We start from the raw sequence: 25,616 nt of genomic DNA, 5'->3' as shown, positions 1-25,616 counted from the left end.
GGACAAACTTGTACCAGCCTTAACTGTAACCAGGCGGGGACAGCAAGGAGAGATATCAGGAACTGTAGATGTATCTGTAGACGTGGATATTCTGGGGACTCTTGTCAGAGGGGTAACTCTTGCTTTCTCTTTTTCACTTTTTCAATTCGCATTTCGTCTATCCTGTACATTTCTATCATCATATAAGGTAGTTTTGTCATTAAGCAATTTTGAAATTTCTTTCAATCTTTACATTCATGCGTCCATTGTTTTACTGACGCATGTGCTAAATACATGTGTAGGACCAGGAGTGCCACCACGAACAACTCCATCCCCAACTGGTCCACCTGGACAAACTTGTACCAGCCTTAACTGTAACCAGGCGGGGACAGCAAGGAGAGATATCAGGAACTGTAGATGTATCTGTAGACGTGGATATTCTGGGGACTCTTGTCAGAGGGGTAACTTTTCTTTCTCCTTTTCACCTCTTCACTGGACTTGGTCTATCCTGTGCATTTCTATCATCATACAAGGTAGTTTTGTCATTAAGCAATTTTGAAATTTCTTTCAATCTTTACATTCATGCGTCCATTGTTTTACTGACGCATGTGCTAAATACATGTGTAGGACCAGGAGTGCCACCACGAACAACTCCATCCCCAACTGGCCCACCTGGACAAACTTGTACCAGCCTTAACTGTAACCAGGCGGGGACAGCAAGGAGAGATATCAGGAACTGTAGATGTATCTGTAGACGTGGATATTCTGGGGACTCTTGTCAGAGGGGTAACTCTTGCTTTCCCTTTTCACCTTTTCACTTCATTTCGTCTATCCTGTGCATTCCTATCATCATACAAGGTAGTATTCTCGCTAACCAATTTACTGTAGGTATAAATGTAGACGTGGATATTCTAGAGACTCTTATCAGAGGGGTAACTCTTGTTTTCCCTTTTCTACTTTTTCGATGTGTATTTCATCAATCATATTAATTTCTTTCATCTACAAGACACTGATTTCTTCTGTGTTTTTACAAGATTACATTCAATAAATATCTCCAAAGCCATAGTGCATTTGGGTAGTGAACATTGTATTGAAAAATGTCCTAAATAAATGCATAGGACCAGGTGTGCCACCACGAACAACTTCACCCCCAACTGGTCCACCTGGACAAACTTGTACCAGCCTTAACTGTAACCAGGCGGGGACAGCAAGGAGAGATATCAGGAACTGTAGATGTATCTGTAGACGTGGATATTCTGGGGACTCTTGTCAGAGGGGTAACTCTTGCTTTCTCTTTTTCACTTTTTCAATTCGCATGTCGTCTATCCTGTACATTTCTATCATCATATAAGGTAGTTTTGTCATTAAGCAATTTTGAAATTTCTTTCAATCTTTACATTCATGCGTCCATTGTTTTACTGACGCATGTGCTAAATGCATGTGTAGGACCAGGAGTGCCACCACGAACAACTCCATCCCCAACTGGTCCACCTGGACAAACTTGTACCAGCCTTAACTGTAACCAGGCGGGGACAGCAAGGAGAGATATCAGGAACTGTAGATGTATCTGTAGACGTGGATATTCTGGGGACTCTTGTCAGAGGGGTAACTTTTCTTTCTCTTTTTCACCTCTTCACTGGACTTGGTCTATCCTGTGCATTTCTATCATCATACAAGGTAGTTTTGTCATTAAGCAATTTTGAAATTTCTTTCAATCTTTACATTCATGCGTCCATTGTTTTACTGACGCATGTGCTAAATACATGTGTAGGACCAGGAGTGCCACCACGAACAACTCCATCCCCAACTGGTCCACCTGGACAAACTTGTACCAGCCTTAACTGTAACCAGGCGGGGACAGCAAGGAGAGATATCAGGAACTGTAGATGTATCTGTAGACGTGGATATTCTGGGGACTCTTGTCAGAGGGGTAACTCTTGCTTTCTCTTTTCACCTTTTCACTTCATTTCGTCTATCCTGTACATTTGTATCATCATACAAGGTAGTTTTGTCATTAAGCAATTTTGAAATTTCTTTCAATCTTTACATTCATGCGTCCATTGTTTTACTGACGCATGTGCTAAATACATGTGTAGGACCAGGAGTGCCACCACGAACAACTCCATCCCCAACTGGTCCACCTGGACAAACTTGTACCAGCCTTAACTGTAACCAGGCGGGGACAGCAAGGAGAGATATCAGGAACTGTAGATGTATCTGTAGACGTGGATATTCTGGGGACTCTTGTCAGAGGGGTAACTTTTCTTTCTCTTTTTCACCTCTTCACTGGACTTGGTCTATCCTGTGCATTTCTATCATCATACAAGGTAGTTTTGTCATTAAGCAATTTTGAAATTTCTTTCAATCTTTACATTCATGCGTCCATTGTTTTACTGACGCATGTGCTAAATACATGTGTAGGACCAGGAGTGCCACCACGAACAACTCCATCCCCAACTGGTCCACCTGGACAAACTTGTACCAGCCTTAACTGTAACCAGGCGGGGACAGCAAGGAGAGATATCAGGAACTGTAGATGTATCTGTAGACGTGGATATTCTGGGGACTCTTGTCAGAGGGGTAACTCTTGCTTTCCCTTTTCACCTTTTCACTTCATTTCGTCTATCCTGTGCATTCTTATCATCATACAAGGTAGTATTCTCGCTAACCAATTTACTGTATATATAAATGTAGACGTGGATATTCTAGAGAATCTTATCAGTGGGGTAACTCTTGTTTTCCCTTTTCTACTTTTTCGATGTGTATTTCATCAATCACATTAATTTCTTTCATCTACAAGACACTGATTTCTTCTGTGTTTTTACAAGATTTCATTCAATAAATATCTCCAAAGCCATAGTGCATTTGGGTTGTGAACATTGTATTGAAAAATGTCCTAAATAAATGCATAGGACCAGGAGTGCCACCACGAACAACTCCATCCCCAACTGGTCCACCTGGACAAACTTGTACCAGCCTTAACTGTAACCAGGCGGGGACAGCAAGGAGAGATATCAGGAACTGTAGATGTATCTGTAGACGTGGATATTCTGGGGACTCTTGTCAGAGGGGTAACTTTTCTTTCTCTTTTTCACCTCTTCACTGGACTTGGTCTATCCTGTGCATTTCTATCATCATACAAGGTAGTTTTGTCATTAAGCAATTTTGAAATTTCTTTCAATCTTTACATTCATGCGTCCATTGTTTTACTGACGCATGTGCTAAATACATGTGTAGGACCAGGAGTGCCACCACGAACAACTCCATCCCCAACTGGTCCACCTGGACAAACTTGTACCAGCCTTAACTGTAACCAGGCGGGGACAGCAAGGAGAGATATCAGGAACTGTAGATGTATCTGTAGACGTGGATATTCTGGGGACTCTTGTCAGAGGGGTAACTCTTGCTTTCTCTTTTTCACTTTTTCAATTCGCATGTCGTCTATCCTGTACATTTGTATCATCATACAAGGTAGTTTTGTCATTAAGCAATTTTGAAATTTCTTTCAATCTTTACATTCATGCGTCCATTGTTTTACTGACGCATGTGCTAAATACATGTGTAGGACCAGGAGTGCCACCACGAACAACTCCATCCCCAACTGGTCCACCTGGACAAACTTGTACCAGCCTTAACTGTAACCAGGCGGGGACAGCAAGGAGAGATATCAGGAACTGTAGATGTATCTGTAGACGTGGATATTCTGGGGACTCTTGTCAGAGGGGTAACTTTTCTTTCTCTTTTTCACCTCTTCACTGGACTTGGTCTATCCTGTGCATTTCTATCATCATACAAGGTAGTTTTGTCATTAAGCAATTTTGAAATTTCTTTCAATCTTTACATTCATGCGTCCATTGTTTTACTGACGCATGTGCTAAATACATGTGTAGGACCAGGAGTGCCACCACGAACAGGTCCATCCCCAACTGGTCCACCTGGACAAACTTGTACCAGCCTTAACTGTAACCAGGCGGGGACAGCAAGGAGAGATATCAGGAACTGTAGATGTATCTGTAGACGTGGATATTCTGGGGACTCTTGTCAGAGGGGTAACTCTTGCTTTCTCTTTTCACCTTTTCACTTCATTTCGTCTATCCTGTACATTTGTATCATCATATAAGGTAGTTTTGTCATTAAGCAATTTTGAAATTTCTTTCAATCTTTACATTCATGCGTCCATTGTTTTACTGACGCATGTGCTAAATACATGTGTAGGACCAGGAGTGCCACCACGAACAACTCCATCCCCAACTGGCCCACCTGGACAAACTTGTACCAGCCTTAACTGTAACCAGGCGGGGACAGCAAGGAGAGATATCAGGAACTGTAGATGTATCTGTAGACGTGGATATTCTGGGGACTCTTGTCAGAGGGGTAACTTTTCTTTCTCTTTTTCACCTCTTCACTGGACTTGGTCTATCCTGTGCATTTCTATCATCATACAAGGTAGTTTTGTCATTAAGCAATTTTGAAATTTCTTTCAATCTTTACATTCATGCGTCCATTGTTTTACTGACGCATGTGCTAAATACATGTGTAGGACCAGGAGTGCCACCACGAACAACTCCATCCCCAACTGGCCCACCTGGACAAACTTGTACCGGCCTTACCTGTAACCAGGCGGGGACAGCAAGGAGAGATATCAGGAACTGTAGATGTATCTGTAGACGTGGATATTCTGGGGACTCTTGTCAGAGGGGTAACTCTTGCTTTCCCTTTTCACCTTTTCACTTCATTTCGTCTATCCTGTACATTTCTATCATCATACAAGGTAGTTTTGTCATTAAGCAATCTTGAAATTTCTTTCAATCTTTACATTCATGCGTCCATTGTTTTACTGACGCATGTGCTAAATACATGTGTAGGACCAGGAGTGCCACCACGAACAACTCCATCCCCAACTGGTCCACCTGGACAAACTTGTACCAGCCTTAACTGTAACCAGGCGGGGACAGCAAGGAGAGATATCAGGAACTGTAGATGTATCTGTAGACGTGGATATTCTGGGGACTCTTGTCAGAGGGGTAACTTTTCTTTCTCTTTTTCACCTCTTCACTGGACTTGGTCTATCCTGTGCATTTCTATCATCATACAAGGTAGTTTTGTCATTAAGCAATTTAGAAATTTCTTTCAATCTTTACATTCATGCGTCCATTGTTTTACTGACGCATGTGCTAAATACATGTGTAGGACCAGGAGTGCCACCACGAACAACTCCATCCCCAACTGGTCCACCTGGACAAACTTGTACCAGCCTTAACTGTAACCAGGCGGGGACAGCAAGGAGAGATATCAGGAACTGTAGATGTATCTGTAGACGTGGATATTCTGGGGACTCTTGTCAGAGGGGTAACTCTTGCTTTCCCTTTTCACCTTTTCACTTCATTTCGTCTATCCTGTGCATTCCTATCATCATACAAGGTAGTATTCTCGCTAACCAATTTACTGTAGGTATAAATGTAGACGTGGATATTCTGGGGACTCTTGTCAGAGGGGTAACTCTTGCTTTCCCTTTTCTACTTTTTCGATGTGTATTTCATCAATCATATTAATATCTTTCATCTACAAGACACTGATTTCTTCTGTGTTTTTACAAGATTTCATTCAATAAATATCTCCAAAGCCATAGTGCATTTGGGTAGTGAACATTTTATTGAAGCATGTCCTAAATAAATGCATAGGACCAGGAGTGCCACCACGAACAACTCCATCCCCAACTGGTCCACCTGGACAAACTTGTACCAGCCTTAACTGTAACCAGGCGGGGACAGCAAGGAGAGATATCAGGAACTGTAGATGTATCTGTAGACGTGGATATTCTGGGGACTCTTGTCAGAGGGGTAACTCTTGCTTTCCCTTTTCACCTTTTCACTTCATTTCGTCTATCCTGTGCATTCCTATCATCATACAAGGTAGTATTCTCGCTAACCAATTTACTGTAGGTATAAATGTAGACTTGGATATTCTGGGGACTCGTGTCAGAGGGGTAACTTTTCTGTCTCTTGTTCACCTCTTCACTGGACTTGGTCTATCCTGTGCATTTCTATCATCATATAAGGTAGTTTTGTCATTAAGCAATTTTGAAATTTCTTTCAATCTTTACATTCATGCGTCCATCGTTTTACTGACCCTTGTGCTAAATACATATGTAGGACCAGGAGTGCCACCACGAACAACTCCATCCCCAACTGGCCCACCTGGACAAACTTGTACCAGCCTTAACTGTAACCAGGCGGGGACAGCAAGGAGAGATATCAGGAACTGTAGATGTATCTGTAGACGTGGATATTCTGGGGACTCTTGTCAGAGGGGTAACTCTTCTTTCTCTTTTTCACCTCTTCACTGGACTTGGTCTATCCTGTGCACTTCCTTCACCACTGAAGGTAGTATTTTGGTAACCCATTTACTGTAGATATACCTGTAAACGTGGATATTCTGGGAACTTTTTTCAGAGGGGTAACTCTTGCTTTCCCTCTATTGGCTGTGCAATGTGCATTTCCTCTTTCTTATACATTTTTGTCATCTGGAATTGAATAGTGTGTTTTTTCTGTTTTCTTTTTCTTTTTAAGTTACTTTTTTAATCTCTTTTCTATATCACTCTCTATTAGTTTCCTTCAAGTTTTCAGTAAAGGCCTTGATAATTTGAATTGGATTAGCATCAGTCATAGAAACAGCTGGTCGGAATCTGTTAGATTCGTTTCATTTAGTAGTTATGTGACTTCCATTGTTAATTGGGACTAAAATTGCTTATGGTTAGGTCTAACCAACCCAACCACCGACCAGTCCGCCTGGACAGTAGACCTGTAAGAGAGATGGTACCATCCTCAGGGATGTGAACAACTGGCTATTGTCAGCAAACCTGAGTACTTGTGAGATTCCTGTCAATGGGGTATAACAGTTTCTAACGTTACACACATGTGACAACAACCAGTTCAGTTGGTTCCATTGGCATTTAGGACATGATGTAAATGCTTCACTTTGCGGAAAAAAAGGGTTGATATTGCTGGAAGCCTAAATATAATTTATGACAAGTACAGTTCTTTTCAATCAAGACAATGTTTCAGATGACGTGTCTGCAGTTTGTCCTGGTCTAAGCTGTGACACAGCTGGAACCGCAGAGACGGACACCGGTTCCTGTACATGTCTCTGCAAAGTTGGTTTCACTGGAGACACCTGTGAAGACCAGAGTAGGATTCTCTTTCCTTTCATTCATAAGAGGAAAGCTCTTTCTATTCACATTCATTTAGTCTTCCCTAGGTTCGACATGTTCTTTCCTTGATACATTCAAAGGTCTTCTCGTGTTAGTATTCTGTTCAAATGCGAAATTTCCGCATTATGCTGCTGTCTGTTTACTTTAAGATGAACTGGTTTACTCTCCGATTTGATGTTTTAATAGGAATACTGGATATTTTCCTGAAAGAGTGATTCGTTTTGCTTTTTCTCTGTTGTCCCTTTCACTCTGTCGTCGCATTTTGTTTACGCGCATTAGGTCCACAGTGCACTGCTGCTGATCTCGACTGTTCCCGGGAGGGTACATGGGATATCGATCTGGAAAGATGCCAGTGTGCATGCATGGACGGATACTTTGGACTGCGATGCGAGAATACTGGAAGTATGACCGCATGATGTGATGTCCCTGTCCTGTACTATGCATGTCTTTTTTGTGTTCGGAACATGTGTGAAGAAGTGTTCAAACCTTTCATACAAATTTTCTTCCTTAATGATGAATCCATTTCAGTATCCTTGTATTTCTCGTGTGATGCTTTGTTGATACGAGGTTTGGTGGCATTTTCGTGCATTACGTAAGAACTGACTATCTGTATGCATGTTGAAGCTAACTCGTCCCTCTTGTTTAAGACATGCTGCCTGGTTCTTTGTCCATATGCACGATGACGCCATATCGACACCTCGTGTTTCAATGTGTGACGCTTTGCCGGGGTTATGGGCATGTCTATGTCTGTGCATGTTATAAATATTTCTCTACGGTCTGCTGCAGGAAAAGAGCACACCGTGAACATATCTAGTCTCCCTGCCTTTCCTCTCATGCTATCGAAGTGAACATCTTGAATATATTTGATTGTATTACTTTTCACACTCGGTAAACCAAGCTGACTTGATTTCTTTTCTGGTTTTCCCTTATATAAGTAGGGGCTGCCTAAAATGTTCCTCTTTCTATTACGGGATTATAAAATGTTACCTGTTGAACAGAAAGTGCTCTTTTTGCGGTTCGTTTTGCCACATTTTAATCTGTTATTTTTACATATGCTGATGTATGTTCCAGTTTTGCTTTGTATATTGACTTTCAGCTTGTTATAATATGAATATCTTTAATAATACAGCACTAGCTTTGAACATAAAGGATATTGTACATCCGTAATCTTATCGAATTTTGTTTTCAGGCATTTGTTTATTTGTTTATTTTCACATTTTCACACAGTGTATCCAAATGCTGTATCATGTGTATGGTTATTAGGCTTACCATGCAGGTTTCAGGGAGGATATGTTCATATTGCTGCATACCTGTTATGTCAAGCACACCACATGCACTGTATACAAGTTTTATGGATAGCAACATCTTTTCATTCTGTACACGACGTGTCGGAGCTAATACTTGCTCCTTCATCACGTGTATATACAAGTCTGGTATTAACATCACAATGAGGAGCACCGACGGTATGGAAATTGTAAAACAGCAGTCGTTTACTTTAAAACATGTTTATTTTGACAAGGGGTCCGCTTGTATAAGGACTGAGGGAACAGGTATCATCCGCATGGTCCTCAAACACATGGAATAACGTATGTTTGAGGAAATGAAGCTTTTTCAACTGCAATAGCTTCGTTGCAAGACTCATCATGAGGGTGATAAATGATCGTGATTGCTTTCAGTCGACCCATGTGCATCATTCTCGTGTCTTAACAACGGACGTGTCAGCCAGCAGAACGGCCAATGTGTCTGTATTTGTCCCTCAGATTACACAGGGGGTCGCTGTGAAACACCATGTAAGAACTTTCACAATTTTTTCGTTCTCTCCTTTCCTCGTACCAAATAATTTAAAGCGAACGATATTTTCCATTGTGTCGAGTAATTAAAAAAAACACCTCAACCTTAGGAACACAAGAAGAGAACTCTTCCTGCGCTCTGCAGATCAGTTCTGTGTTGTCAAGTTTGCATTGTTACTGTGAGATTCCGTAAAGATTTCTGACCAAATTTCTCAGAACAAAACGATCTTGCAGTGACTACTGTGTCAATGTAACAGAGACTAACTGTATGTGATTGACTTCATGGCATTTACAGCTGTGATGTACCCATAATAACGCTTGTACATGGCGTTCAAATGAAGTATACAAGATCTTTCTGACGGCGTTTGCAACGTTATCTTTTCCTTTAGTCTGCGATGGTCGCCAAATCTGTTTGAATGGTGGAACCCCCCAGCGTGTCCCTCGACCATCCAATGGCGTCTGTCCATGCACTTGTCTTCCTGGCTTCTCTGGTAACCAGTGTGAAACAGGTGCGATCATTTATCACATTTAAACCTTCAGAGTACTGAGTTTCCTAAAACATAACAACTCTGTTTGACTGGAATGAAAAAAAATGACTTTATTAAAGATGTTCATTCCGGAACTACTTTTAATCTGCCCTGTTTTCAGAACTCCATAGCACGTATCACCAAAAATACTTCATAAATAGAGCATTGATCTATTCTTGTGGAAAGAAAACATATAATTACCTCCGAAAATACTTACATACAAGTATCACTAGATGGGATAAACTTCAATCTCCCTCGACTACTGTTTGTGTAATGTGGAACTTCTCCCCCAGATTCCCGGCTCAGGTGCTCGCTGACGTGTCGGTTTGGTACCCTGGTCGAGGCCACAGCCAACAGGCCATGCTTCTGTCGGTGCAACCAAGGATATACAGGAGAGCAGTGTGACAGTGAGTGTCAGCATAGCCCACTGTAAAGGGTTTGGGGTAGTTGAGTGGAACGTCACTTTGAACGAGTTTTCAGTTAAGTCAAAGCCTCACATAACTACGCTGCAGGACAACCCTTTAAGTAAGCCAGTAAATGTTTACAAGTTCAGATCAAGATACTAGCTCAGGGATTGAAGAAACGGTGATCGATGGGGTTCTTGAGGTCCTGGAAAGACTAGAGTGAGGTGAAAAATGGGGTGGGTTTAACTTCCGTACAAGAACGAGTTGCTACATCTGATATGAAAACAAGTTGATCATTTCAGCGTGCGCATCAAACCCATGCCAAAACGGAGGATTCCCATCACCAAACGCACAGTGCAATTGCGCATGCCCAGTACCATTTAGCGGGCAATTTTGCCAAACACCCGGTGAGTAGCACATGAAAATGGTGTCCAGAATCAGTAATAACTAAAATCGTTATTGTTCTGTTAGGAGTATTCGCTTGGAATGGTTATGTTATTGTTAATGCCGATGCAGTGTGGATGGTGGTGATGATCCTGATCCAGGGTAAGCTCGTTATCACCTCTGTCCCCTTGTCCCTTCTACACACACACGCACACAGAAAAGTGAATAGTCCTGTTTCTGGAAATGGGTTCTGAAATCAGCACCTGGCCTTGTAATGCATCTCAAGCTGGGTTGACCAGCTGGTCATTTAACATCTGAGTAAATTGTGATTGTGATGTGATTGTTCAGAGGGATGAATACATTCATGTGACTGAATGGTCCATTCGTGGGGTACAGAATCGTAGTCGTTTCTGCTTAGAGGTTAAGATGATAAAGTTTCTGCCTCTTCAAGGATATTGTCCCGAACCAGCAATTGATCCTTGCTACCCCACCATCATTTGTTTTTCATTTGTGGTGGTGGTGAATGTGTATGTGTGCTTGTGTCTCTATGTCTATTATATGCATATTTGAATCATATTTTGATGTCGAGTAATTAAAAATAAGTCAAATCAACAAGTAGTGGTTAGGAACACAAGAGGAGAACTCTTCCTGCGCTCTGCAGATCAGTTCTGTGTTGTCAAGTCTGATGTACCTATAATAACGCTTGTACATGACGTTCAAATGAAGTATACAAGATCTTTCTGACGGTGTTTGCAACATTATCTTTTCCTTTAGTCTGCGATGGTAGCCAAATCTGTTTGAATGGGGGAACCCCCCAGCGTGTCCCTCGACCATCCAATGGCGTCTGTCCATGCACTTGTCTTCCTGGCTTCTCTGGTAACCAGTGTGAAATAGGTGCGACCAATTATTTCATTTAAACTTTCAGAGTACTGAGTTTCCCAAAACATAACAACTGTGTTTGACTGGAATGAAAAAAATGACTTCATTAAAGATGTTCATTCCGGAACTACTTTTAATCTGCCCTGTTTTCAGAACTCCATAGCACGTATCACCAAAAATACTTTATGAATAGAACATTGATCTTTTCTTGTGGAAAGAAAACATATAATTACCTCCGAAAATACTTACATACAAGTATCACTGGATGAGATAAACTTCAGTCTCCCCCGACTACTGTTTGTGTAATGTGGAACTTCTCCCCCCAGATTCCCGGCTCAGGTGCTCGCTGACGTGTCGGTTTGGTACCCTGGTCGAGGCCACAGCCAACAGGCCATGCTTCTGTCGGTGCAACCAAGGATATACAGGAGAGCAGTGTGACAGTGAGTGTCAGCATAGCCCACTGTAAAGGGTTTGGGGGTAGTTGAGTGGAACGTCACTTTGAACGATATTTCAGTTAAGTCAAAGCCTCACATAACTACGCTGCAGGACAACCCTTTAATTAAGCCAGTAAATGTTTACAAGTTCAGATCAAGATACTAGCTCAGGTGGTGAAGAAACGGTGATCGATCGGGTTCTTGAGGTCCTAGATAGAATAGAGTGAGGTGAAAAATGGGGTGGGTTTTTCTTCCGTACAAGATTAGTGTAAGTTTTATGGATAGCAACATCTTTTCATTCTGTACACGACGTGTCGGAGCTAATACTTGCTCCTTCATCACGTGTATATACAAGTCTGGTATTAACATCACAATGAGGAGCACCGACGGTATGGAAATTGTAAAACAGCAGTCGTTTACTTTAAAACATGTTTATTTTGACAAGGGGTCCGCTTGTATAAGGACTGAGGGAACAGGTATCATCCGCATGGTCCTCAAACACATGGAATAACGTATGTTTGAGGAAATGAAGCTTTTTCAACTGCAATAGCTTCGTTGCAAGACTCATCATGAGGGTGATAAATGATCGTGATTGCTTTCAGTCGACCCATGTGCATCATTCTCGTGTCTTAACAACGGACGTGTCAGCCAGCAGAACGGCCAATGTGTCTGTATTTGTCCCTCAGATTACACAGGGGGTCGCTGTGAAACACCATGTAAGAACTTTCACAATTTTTTCGTTCTCTCCTTTCCTCGTACCAAATAATTTAAAGCGAACGATATTTTCCATTGTGTCGAGTAATTAAAAAAAAACACTTCAACCTTAGGAACACAAGAAGAGAACTCTTCCTGCGCTCTGCAGATCAGTTCTGTGTTGTCAAGTTTGCGTTGTTACTGTGAGATTCCGTAAAGATTTCTGACCAAAATTTCTCAGAACAAAACGATCTTGCAGTGACTACTGTGTCAATGTAACAGAGACTAACTGTATGTGATTGACTTCATGGCATTTACAGCTGTGATGTACCCATAATAACGCTTGTACATGACGTTCAAATGAAGTATACAAGATCTTTCTGACGGTGTTTGCAACGTTATCTTTTCCTTTAGTCTGCGATGGTAGCCAGATCTGTTTGAATGGGGGAACCCCCCAGCGTGTCCCTCGACCATCCAATGGCGTCTGTCCATGCACTTGTCTTCCTGATTTCTCTGGTAACCAGTGTGAAATAGGTGCGACCAATTATTACAGTTAAACCTTCATAGTACTGATTTTCCTAAAACATAACAACTATATTTCACCGGAATGAAAAAATGACTTTATTAAAGATGTTCATTCCGGAACTACTCTTAGTCTTCCCTGTTTTCAGAACTCCATAGCACGTATCACCAAAAATACTTCATAAATAGAACATTGATCTATTCTTATGAAACAAAACACATAATTACCTCCGAAAATACTTACATACAAGTATCACTGGATGAGATAAACTTCAGTCTCCCCCGACTACTATTTATGTAATGTGGAACTTCTCCCCCAGATTCCCGGCTCAGGTGCTCGCTGACGTGTCGGTTTGGTACCCTGGTCGAGGCCACAGCCAACAGGCCATGCTTCTGTCGGTGCAACCAAGGATATACAGGAGAGCAGTGTGACAGTGAGTGTCAGCATAGCCCACTGTAAAGGGTTTGGGGGTAGTTGAGTGGAACGTCACTTTGAACGAGTTTTCAGTCAAATGGGTTTAACTTCCGTACAAGATTAGTGCAGCTGGCGACATGTCAAAGACGAGTTGTTACAACATGTGAAAACAAATTGATGGTTTCCGCGTATGCATCAAATCCATGTCAAAACGGAGGATTCCCATGATCAAACACACAGTGTAACTGCGCATGCCCAGTAGTATTAAGCCAGGCAGTAAGAAAGCCTTCGGCTTTTACAAATAGGTGCAGGCTTATTTCTTCGAAACGATGATAAATGTGGCCAAGTGTGTAGAGGAATACGTGAAGCATATGTGATCATGAGATTTTTATTTATTATCATTTAAATCTCAATCTTTTGTAAAGTATTTTGAAAAGGACTTCCTTCCACTACAATATGGACTGATGATGGCATCAAAATGAATTTGTCAGGAATTTAGTGGAGATTTTTGGTTCAACAAGAACTCATTCATTCATCGTAGTTATCATACATTTCTGTTATGGACTCGTTTAGATTATCACAAATTTCATTTGTACTTACAAGGTGTGTGTGTGTGAAGTGTAATTGTAAGTTGTCTTAAAGCTTGCGACCAGAGGGAGTGCCAGAACGGCGGAATCAACAGGCCATTTGGAAGCACCTGCAGATGCCAATGCCCCGTGGGAACTTCCGGTCTCAAGTGTGAAATTGTTCCACGAGGTAAATGCTCAGATTCGGGTTATGTAGTCAAAGTCTTCCAGTTTCGGTCAGTACCATGTTGACTTAATCCTGTCTGCTTGCCAAATCTTGTTGTGTGATCAAATGATTATTATGTACGGAGTCACGTGATTTGTCATATACGATGCTCCTCAGTTACAACAATGTGATTCCGACTTTCTGACGAATATCACCGTGAGCCAGCGAGCGGCATGTATTAATCAGTATTGTGCCATACCACTGCTACGTATACCAAATCGTGTACATTCCAGGGGTTTGGGCTTTTTGTCACCAGTACAACCATCCGCTCCAGCGAACATATTCTGATTGTCCGGCGGACATATTGTGATTTTAGACAGCACCGCAGCAAAAACCGTGTACATCCACGTCTTGATTTGTATGCTCTTCAATAGTCTGTTCTTTACATATTACCACCAAAACACTTTTATTACCATATGAAATGTCTATTAGAGTCCCTCTACGATTTCACAAATGTAAAATAACTACGCCAGGCTGGTCACTCAGATTCGACACCATCAGAGAATTCACGTGAAATGACGTCAAGGGGACACAATCCTCCCGGTATGACTTCAGGGGGAGATAATTAACAGAGGAAACAGTTTTTACAAACATAGGAGCACGTTACGGATACAGATACATTTCATCAGTAAAATTCATGGCATGTATCCTATCCCTATGTGGGAAGATCCTTGTGTCACGCTGTATTGCCCCACACAGCCACCAGGCCATGAACCTGTCGGGTATCAAACACCGGCACTCGTACACTCCATAAACATATGGATACATGTACCTACCGAAATTGACTCTATGTAATAATGACAATTGTTTTCAGACTGCAGTCGGACCTACTGCGGGAACGGCAGAGCTGTGACCTCTAATGGTGCCTGTTCGTGTAACTGTGATCCTGGTTTCACTGGGCTGACCTGCAGCGGTAGGTACCAACCAATCACGTGTCACGTTGAAACCCGAGAGACTCATGTCGGTCAGAAAAATGTCCGCGGGGTGACTGAACGCTGTTCTACGCTGTTTTCACAAACACACCCACAAAATCATATTCATGTCAATGTTGCGTTATATTTCAGATGAGATTTCCACGTGTGACAACTGTCAGAATGGGGGTACCTTGGATAGAAACACGTGCTACTGTCAGTGTCGCCCTGGCTACACTGGGAATTTGTGTCAGTTCACAGATAGTAGTGAGTAACTTCCGGAGAAATCTTGCCATCATTTCCTCTCTATTTTATCCTTAGAAACCAATGCATAATATATATCACTGTTGGCGGCATGACGTTACACTCAACAGACATGGATTGGAAACAAACCTCAGGGTTCAAATAACAAACCATTTGTAACGTTACGACCTGTTGTAAACCTACTGATGTCGACTGTATGTGGATCGAGACGCTGGGCTCTTATGTCTCGGTGTTAGGTTATTTGTTGGATCTCGCGGCAGTGGGTGGGTTGAGTTAAGTGGTGCCTCTCTGTTCTTCCTCCAGCTACAAGGGTACTTACCTGCGACAATTCCGAGGAACTCTGCGGTCCAGGAGGCGTGGCCACCAGAGACTGTCATGGCCGCTGTGCCTGCACCACATGTCCAAGATTTATGGGAGGACCTCGATGTGATATTGAACTGAGAGGTATAACTTTTATGAGCCAGTGGGGAACTCATTAAACCTTTGCAATTGTTTGATTGTCAAGTGTCCCCAGTCACTTTAGGTTAAAACCGAAATTATATCTCCCATTTCTGACAAGGTATATGGCATCTAAAGAATCAGTATAATTAAGTATGTAATACGTACTCCTGTATGCTTGTCTAATAGTGTCCATGAGTTAACGTTGTTTCCTGAATGTCGACGCACTGATTCCAGCAAACCTATGTGATAACTGTACCTACCGGAACGGCGTTGGCTACACTGGTGTCCAGCAGAGATGTGACTTGTTTGTGCGCTGTGTGGAGGCTATCAGCGGGCCACCAGTGCCAACCATCTTTGAGTGTCCTCCTGGAACTCTTTTCGATCAGGGAACGCTTACCTGCAACCACCCCGCCCAGGTCTCCTGTAGAGACGGTAAGGTCATACAAACAGGGTGTGCTCGCAAATGTGTTTAAATATTCTAAAAACATAAAATATTTATCAACAAACATACTGCTACAATCCGCCCAGGAGTGTGTAAGCATACGCGTATTGTGCGTACCGTATACAAAGAAGGTATCCTGAAATGACAGTCCCCATTCTCCATTTGAATATGCCGGGGTGCCCAGTGATCATGATCATGGTGCCCTTGCAACTCTATCAGGGCTTCCACCTGACACAGCAGCACGTTAAAGTGATTTTGAAAATTTTAAGATAGCTATCCCTATATTTTAAAAAGATATTATTGTTTGGTTAAAACATCGAGTCCCCTTCTGAACAAGATTCAGATCTTGTTAGTATTTATATATGCTCTTAACGACCACATGGTCACCTAACATCACCTGATGACAGTAAAAGAATATTTTCCATCTCATGCCATTTCCAGACTTCTGTATTGGTAAAGCAAACAACAGCACGTACTCCCATATCAGGGAGTGCCAGCCCTACTGGCGTTGTTTCAATGGAAGGACCGCCCAGAGCATGTGCTGTCCCGCCGGGGAGGCCTACGACCGCTTACTGGGTGACTGCTTCCCTGACCCCAACTGCGCCGAAACCTGCGAGCGTGACGAGACTAGCAAACCGCCATGCCCTGGAGAAAAGAGTAAGGAGCCAAAGAGAAAGTAGTTAAAGTCGTCATCAAAACATAACAGCGAATTTACAAAATTGATGTTACTAAATTGCTCAACTGATATTTACCTTGGGTTATATGACGTCATAAAGTGATGAAAGTGTTCGCATATTCAAGTATTACGTTCAAGACATTCGCGGTAAAACACGTCTAACGTTTAAGACCATCATCGTAAAACAGATTACGCTACAAACCCGCAAAAAGATAAAGATGCCTGAATTAACAAAACAGTTTATTCATGTGACACTTTTACAATACACCAAAACTTTCTATATGGAATCGAGAAAAACATCAAGACAAATCAAAAAAAGAAACATCAAGACATCTTAATGTCTAATACAACTCAAGCATGAACATGCTCCAAAAATTAGGGCTAGATCAGCCATCGTGGAAACGATATGATATGTGTGAGGCTTGGATGTTGAAAATTTCTCAGCTCTCACAAGACCGCGGGACAAACTGTCTGTGTCCTGAAACATAGAGCCTGATGGTATGTCGGTCAACAGTCGCTACTATGACACGTTTGACACAAAAATAAGTTGACGTTTTAACCTATCCAAGTGTGCAGGTGTGGCGTAAAGAGACACAGCAGTATACCATACCAATCTGCGTAAGTAACGCAACGCAACCGCTACAATCGGCACATATATCCCGTCTAACTCTTCCGACTGCCATCAGCTAATTAAAAATGGCGCCGACTTCTACTGCCGGGATGAGATCCCACTTGAGACCGATCTCACCGTCAGCACAACACAGGAGACACGTAAATAGTCTTCACTGGTAAGGGTTTCCTGATGTAACTGAGCAGTCCTTATAGAGTAAGTGAATGAACTCTGACGCCGCTTTAGCAATACTGCAGCAATATCACGGCGTAAGACACCAGAAATGGGCTGCACACATTGTACACACGTGGGGATTCGAACCCAGGTCTCCGTGACGAGCCATGCTTTAACCACTAGGCCACAACACGGTCCCCCTTAATGTATAAGCGGTCCTTGGTAACATGGTGTTATAATGCCGTTATTTCTCAGAGTGTAGAAAATGCCCTGCCTTCCTCTATTTACGATAAAAGCATTTGTTGTTTCAAGGATGTCACCTAATTCCTGAGCCAGCTGAACCGCGAACCTTCTACATGATGAGTGGGCTTGAGAGGGAGACATTCACCTGTGGCCCAGGCACCGTGTTCGATCTGGACAACTGCGTATGTGTGCGTGACACAAGACCCAGACAGCGAGTCGGTAAGCTCAGGGCCGCGCTCGGTCAAAGAGTTAGTGGGTGTGTTTAAGTTTGACGCTGTTGTCAACACGGTGTTGGGACAGGCATTAACCACATAGTGAAACTGTAGACCAGGTGTACTGACAGGCCACAGTGAATTATCAGCCAGCCCTGACACAAAGCAGATTATACCGATCTTATATTAAGTGAAGGTTCACGAGTCCTATGGTACTGTATTTTGGCAAGTCGGTGGATTGTCTGATTTCAGTCTTAAACTTTGAATGAAGAACGGTTTATGCTTGTCGTTGGTTCCAAAGACAATGTTCCCACATCCTGGAGACACACTGTTGCCAACTGCTGTGTCATTAGACATGTTGGTAAGCTATGACTGATCGTTATTGCCCACATACTGGATTTTGTTTGATCTCAAATTGATTTATTTCGTTAACTGCAGACTCCTGTGTCAGTGCTGACTGGCCCATTGAGTTTAACGATAAAAGCAACAGCTCTTTCGGGTTCGAGAACGTCGATCTGGTTACAAGAACTGGTGCCGACAGAAAAGCTGGTAATTTCACCGGTAACAGCCGCGTGTTCATCAATCCTTTCACTAAGTCTGGCTTCCACAACCCCGTGTTTGTGGCCCGTGTGCGCATCCAAACATCCCTCCTGTCCACCGGTGAAGAATACGCCGTTATCAGCAACGGTGACTGCAACGTTACTGCTAGCATGGCCATCACCGTAGTCCCGACCAGCTCCAGTAGCGGAAGAGCATACTTCAAGGTGGTTGCTGAGGGTAACAGCCAAGAGACAGCAGTCGGCCTTGACTATACAACTGACTCTGATGTAAGTTCGTTATGATTGGAAAGTTCACTTTGTGCAACTTTTCATTAAAACATGTCTTAACTTATTGTGGGATAAAGTTCCGTGACGAGGAGCGCTTGATATCCAAGTGAAATCTACGATCATGAGGGAGATGTTGGCAAAACTATGATCATAATCAAGGCAAATATTGGCAAGCCAAGGAGCGCAACCCCAAACAGTGAATTGACTTCCCGTGCTTATGGCCAACGTCATACATGCAACCTATCTAGAGATGACTTGATCTCTATATGTATTTTTCAGGGCTGGGTCACTCTGGAGCTAAGGTATGTGCGAACTGAGGGAGGAGCATACGACTTGACAGGAAGTGTACAGACGGCAGGTGGAGTCAGCCGTACTGACACAGTGACAGTTGGAGGTGAGTTCCTGCTCCACGACTTGCTGTGAGTTGGGTAAACTCACAAATGGTGCGTTGGCGACACCAGGTGAATATGATAGTTATCGGATAGTAGGGTCCAAACCATAAAGCATGTGCTTCATTTACGTATTCATTAAACCGTTAACGCTAGATATGATGGTACGATCACATTGGGGGTTGCATTGAATGTTGAGCGACTCGTCAACTGTTTCGCATATCAGTTATGGTTGACTGTGGAACACATATACTACCCTTCATTCCTTGGTCCTCCTCTTTTTCCACCAGGTAAAATCTCCACCCGTGAATGTCCAGTCCAGGTTGGCCAGGGCTACCTCTATAAGTCGTTTGTAGGCTTCGTTGACTGGGTAAGTCTCATGTGTCCACAGACATAGTGATCAGCACATACACACGCTTAATTCCCAGTCTTCTTGTGCGAGTCCTCTATAACCAACATCAACGTGTCACATCAACTGGTTTGTACCAAAAGAGAAAATATGTACTTATAGAAAGACACATCCTTAACGGGGAGTAGTTGTTAAATTGATGTTAGCTGTACTCTCAAAAGCATAATTTGTCAAGGTCGATTTTTATGAACATCACCGTGAACATTATTTGATAAACACGTTACCTAGGTCTTTCCAATTTCAGCTCGTAAATACAATTATTGTGGGATATAAAAATTATAAGAAATAAAAAGCTTTTTTTTCATTTTCAATAAACTCGTTAGCAGATGCCGTCACAATCTCAAAACTACTAACGTTTTTTTCAGGCTCGATTCTGGATTCTTTGCGACCCCGGCGAGCTGTTCTAGTTTCTACAAACAAACAAGTCTTGATACTGTTTAACTTGTTAAAACTCTCAAGTAAACTTCATATTCATTTTGCATCGTGTTGTGCCTGTCACGGCCTAATTCAACAACAGCTATCATCTGTGCCATGTCCTGTGCGTCCTCGGCTGTGCCGACCTACTTCCTGTTGGGTAGCTAACCCGCTTCTTTTGTGTTCCTTGTAACTATCACTGTCTAAATATGCAATTGTCCTTCGTATGGAGATGTAAGCAGGTTTGTTAAACTGATATTGGGCACAATTATGTGCTATATTATACATGTTATATCTGAATGAAGTGTTGCAAATACAATTCTGCAATTAGACATACTCGTTGTGTATTTACTTGATATATATATATAGAAGAAATTCGTGGCCTATTACATACTAGAGAAATCCACGAGGTACTGAAGCTGGAGCCTGAAGGAGATACATGACTCGGACACTCAACTCCGTGGGAATGAATTGTGGCTTCCTGTGGTATGGAATAGTAGGTAAAAACGTGACATGGGTTTAACATGGTACTTAAGAATACTTCGCTCACATGCGTGTGTATGTGTGGTACTATGTACTAGTCCTGACTTCAGCTGGTTTTATAGTGCCAGCTCACTGAAATACCATGCCGCAGTTGAGCATTAATGCCCCACACAGACAAATTATAAGGACTCCCGAGACCATCAGTCCTCGTTGTGAACATTAATGCCCAGCCCCATGTATTTCTCGCAACGCAGTGACGCCGTATTTTGCACACAGGGAGTTTTTCTTTCTTGGGCAATGCACCATAAACCTACCGTCACCCAGACCCAGAGCTGTTACAAGTGGATTAGATGTCTGTTGTTTTACCACCACACTCAACAATATCCCAGTTATATGAGGGAGGTCTGCAACTGAATCAGACAATCAAATGATCAACCAAATGTGTATAAATCTATGCAATGGGTGGAGATGACATGTTGCCACTATCCCACACTGACATAACGCTGTGTGTCTTCAACCATCATCTTCATGTTGTATATGCTGTTTTGTAGTGTTCATTCTCAATCAATAACATCTGATGACAAAATACAGCACACAAAATACAGCGTATATTTCAAACATTTGAAGACACTTACAGAATAAAAGCAAAAATAATTAATTTTATTAAAGCCATATTTATTCTTTCATAAGCTTATACCATTCATAATACATCATTATGCTCAGCATGAGACCCTTTGTAAACCATGATCAAAGTAGAATTATGAACACATACCCTGGAAAAGCAAAAACTGCAACATGAAAAATATCAAACGAAATGAAAATATCTGACAAGATCTTTATGTGGACATGTACAAAATGTATAAACAACACATTATTTTCTATGCCATTTCTTTTGAACATGCTGAACATAAACTCTTTAACAGATGTGAACTTTGAACTGACTACAATGACAGTGGAGATATGCTAATGGGTGAACAGGTTCTTGGAACATGAAGGAAAGAATGTGTGTGACAAGCTGTGTGTGCTATATTGCCTGACAATGTCACACAATCTGTATGTTGTGTGTAAGTGAGTAAGGTTCAACATCTATTCCATAAACATTCTTTTCAGGCTGAATGATTCCAGCCTCATGCCATCCGGGTGGCAGGCCCAAGTTGTACATGTAAGTTGTACATGTTGTACATGTAATCATCTGCTTATGGATAAGATTGTGGACCAACACGGGACACAGCACTGACCTCCCTGTGTTATGTCACTGAAGGCATGAAGGCAGGCAGGTTGAACATTGAACACAGCACTGCCCTCCCTGTGTTATGTCATTGAAGGCATGAAGGCAGGCAGGTCGAATGTAGGACACAGCACTGCCCTCCCTGTGTTATGTCACGGAAGGCATGAAGGCAGGCAGGCCGAATCTAGAACCCAGCACTGCCCTCCCTGTGTTATGTCATTGAAGGCATGAAGGCAGGCAGGTCGAATGTAGGACACAGCACTGCCATCCCTGTGTTATGTCACTGAAGGCATGAAGGCAGGCAGGTCGAACGTAGGACACAGCACTGCCATCCCTGTGTTATGCCATTGAAGGCATGAAGGCAGGCAGGTCGAACGCAGGACACAGCACTGCCCTCCCTGTGTTATGTCACTGAAGGCACGAGGGCAGGCAGACCGAATCTAGAACACAGCACTGCCCAACCTGTGTTATGTCACTGAAGGCACGAGGGCAGGCAGACCAAATCTAGAACACAGCACTGCCCAACCTGTTATTGCATCTGTTATGTCACTGAAGGCACGAAGGCAGACGGGCTAAACATAGGACACAGCACTGCCCAACATGTGTTATGTCATTGAAGGCACGAAGGCAGGCAGGTCGAACGCAGGACACAGCACTGCCCTCCCTGTGTTATGTCACTGAAGGCACGAGGGCAGGCAGACCGAATCTAGAACACAGCACTGCCCAACCTGTGTTATGTCACTGAAGGCACGAGGGCAGGCAGACCAAATCTAGAACACAGCACTGCCCAACCTGTTATTGCATCTGTTATGTCACTGAAGGCATGAAGGCAGACGGGCTAAACATAGGACACAGCACTGCCCAACATGTGTTATGTCATTGAAGGCACGAAGGCAGGCAGGCAGGCCAAACATAGGATACAGCACTGCCCTCCCTGTGTTATGTCACTGAAGGCAGACAGGCCAAACAGGGGACACACTGGTCCTGCTAACAGTTCTCTACACAACACATTGTTGTGGGGTAAGTCCTGGTTCCTTGATAACCTACACAGTCACCTTCAACTACATTACACTTAAAAATTAGATCAGCACACATAACATGGCAACTTTATTCATGGAGTTTAATTCAATGGTCATACAATTACACATGCATGATACCAAAACAACAGTCAGGTGGGAATTATCCTCTGATTTAAAAACAGATTTGCCATGAAAGTACAACTAGAGTCTATGGACGGTTATGGTGATAAAATTTGCAGAATATCTAACAAAATACATCTTACTAAAAATATATGTAAAGTAATACACATCTTATAAATGGCTTTGCACAGAAAGGCAAGGAGTTCAAAACTCAAAGTATCTGCAAGTGTTACATTAATATCGCAGCTTGTCAGCCTCAGCTGTCAAGGCAGGAATGTCCTTCTGATGTCATTCATCATGTTCATGGTATAAAACAAAAACACAAATCACTACAAATCTTGTGCATCAATCATTTCACCCATAAAAGCTATTGAACAAATATCTCAGGCCTTGCTGAAAGAATCATGTTGTAAGCTAACCCTAGTTTTAGTAGTGTTTTATATGCAGTCTTGTGACACTATGAAGTAAAGAGTAATACCACATATGTCCTCACAAACCTTGTTTCAGTCACAACAGGAATTATGAAGTTGAATCACAAATGTAAATCATCACCTTTCTAGAATGCTATGTAATGCAACCCAAGAATGAACATTGTGACACTTGCATTATTATCACATCATCATATATCACTGAGTGTGTTCATTAGGTGGGTCAGGTGTCCATGCTATATACAAACAAATAGCAGCTGATTGAACACAAGTCAAACAGAATATGGCATAACTTTAATATATGTCAGTGACAACATCTGGGTCAACCTCCCTCTGAACTAGAAACACACTGAACTGTATAAAATAACACTGAGACTGTAGACCTGGTAAGTCATTTAATTTCCATGAAACAATAAGCAGGAAATTCCACTTTACTTTTAACCACACTCAGCTATATTCCAGTTATGTGGTCAGGTTTAAGTTTAGTTTAAGCCACACTCAGCTATATTCCAGCTACGTGGTCAGGATTAAGAAAGAAAGTGTACTATGCAGAGCCATCCTTTCTTTAATCAAACACAGCACACTGGCATACAGGTGGAACATTAACAACATTAACCAGGATAACACATTACATGTATTGGGTCCTCAACCATTTCCTTAGAGCCATGATTATGTAATTATACTATACAAGCATTATAAAAGCCTATATGATTTTGGTAATATGCCATGTGCTATTAACCAACTAATTGAAGTTTAAAGGCCTTATTGAGATTCATGTTTGACCTGAATGGTGTCCATCTCTGAGTGTAAGTTAACAGCATAAAGCCAGTTACTGAGTCAGTCATGAGCTTCCTTGATGCTGGGCTATGGTATGTTGGTCCTGCTACACGATTAACTCAGCCCACACTTTAGCATGACAGGGTGACCTCTATCCATAGGACCAAAACACAGAAAACAAGCTGGCAAGGTTGTTAATGTAAGACATGATCCCACTGACAAAGGTAAAATGTCAAAGTCTCCTTGTGACCTGGAAATGAAGGTCAAGAACCCATTGTGTGATGAACTTAGGTACCAAGCATGAAAGAATCAAGCCAACGGTTCTTAAGATAATTCAATCTGTACATACAGAGGGACGGACAAAACCACAGTTTAATTCAGCCATCAACTTCAGTGCCATCTGTAGTCAATCAGGCGTATCAGCATGACTCCAGACATCAATAAGCACAGACATGATGCTACATGATTGACTGGAATCTCAGAGCCATATCTATGTGATCCAGCCCGTGGCAAAGGGACATCACTCTTCAAAATCATTATGGCTAATTTTATCAACTGTCCAAACTTGCTTCTACAATCTGTACATTAGCCTTTAATGAGAGATTAGCCTGCTTGGATTGGACAGTTTTGGTCATAAACTAATGCTACTTTTTTCTATGTAAGTATGCATTGTCTACCACAGCACACTATCAGCATGAAGTATATGCAGCCAGTCTTCATCCGATCATCATCATCAGCAGCAGCAGCAGCAGCAGAAGCAGCAAGTAGATACTTCCTGCCCTCATCCCATCACTGTCCTCACTAGCAACAGTTCATCTTCTTTTTCCGTCTTTCAAACATGTCTGTATTTTCCCGCTGTACATCTGAAAATTTAGAGTGTTTGTCAAGGAGTACCTATATTCCAAATGTATTCAGAGTTACAGAAAGAATTTCCAATACACGCGAGCCCCGTTTACAAGGACTCCATATTTCTGGAAACCCCACCTTCCGCATGAGTTTTTAGTGAAAGTAAACGTTCCATCTTTAAATGTACCCACATAATTGGACTCTGCACATCTGGTACTGGACGATGATTTTTCAATCCAATCTTTTTACATACAAAGTTATTGTCAGATTCAAGCTACACAGAGTTACAGAGATAATTCTCACTTTATCAAAGTTATTGTAAGAATTATGACTATTGCCAGAGCTATGAACATATTCCCATAATAAATAACAAAAGATAAGCATTTCCACTATTAAAACAAGAGTCAACAGAAGATGAGTATCAGTGCTCAAATGTTAAAATGTGAAGATTACAGTACTCAAATGTTAAAATGTGAAGATTATACAGTATCAGTACTCAAATGTTAAAATGTGAAGATTATACAGTATCAGTACTCAAATGTTAAAATGTGAAGATTATACAGTATCAGTACTCAAATGTTAAAATGTGAAGATTATACAGTATCAGTACTCAAATGTTAAAAGGAGCGGTGGGGTAGCCTAGTGGTTAAAGCATTCGCTTGTCACGCCGAAGA

At 42.1% G+C, this 25,616-nt stretch overlaps 1 protein-coding gene and 1 pseudogene across 1 annotated transcript in view; one reads left to right on the top strand and one right to left on the bottom strand.

Annotated features, from left to right (window-relative positions):
* Positions 1-20,034, top strand: part of LOC137258534 (uncharacterized) — a 53,882-nt pseudogene extending 33,848 nt beyond the window's left edge.
* Positions 20,035-22,846: 2,812 nt separating this feature from the next.
* LOC137296203 (ras-related protein Rab-34-like) overlaps positions 22,847-25,616 on the bottom strand; it is a 38,802-nt gene continuing 36,032 nt past the window's right edge. Inside the window, exon 10 of the mRNA XM_067827939.1 lies at positions 22,847-24,959. Coding sequence (XP_067684040.1) covers positions 24,898-24,959 — 62 coding nt within the window. The 3' untranslated portion in view covers positions 22,847-24,897. The remainder of the gene's footprint in view (positions 24,960-25,616) is intronic.

The sequence above is a fragment of the Haliotis asinina genome, chromosome 1 (assembly GCF_037392515.1).
Source record: "Haliotis asinina isolate JCU_RB_2024 chromosome 1, JCU_Hal_asi_v2, whole genome shotgun sequence".
NCBI classification, from domain to species: Eukaryota; Metazoa; Mollusca; class Gastropoda; order Lepetellida; family Haliotidae; genus Haliotis; species Haliotis asinina.
This window is presented reverse-complemented; position numbering and strand designations above follow the sequence as displayed.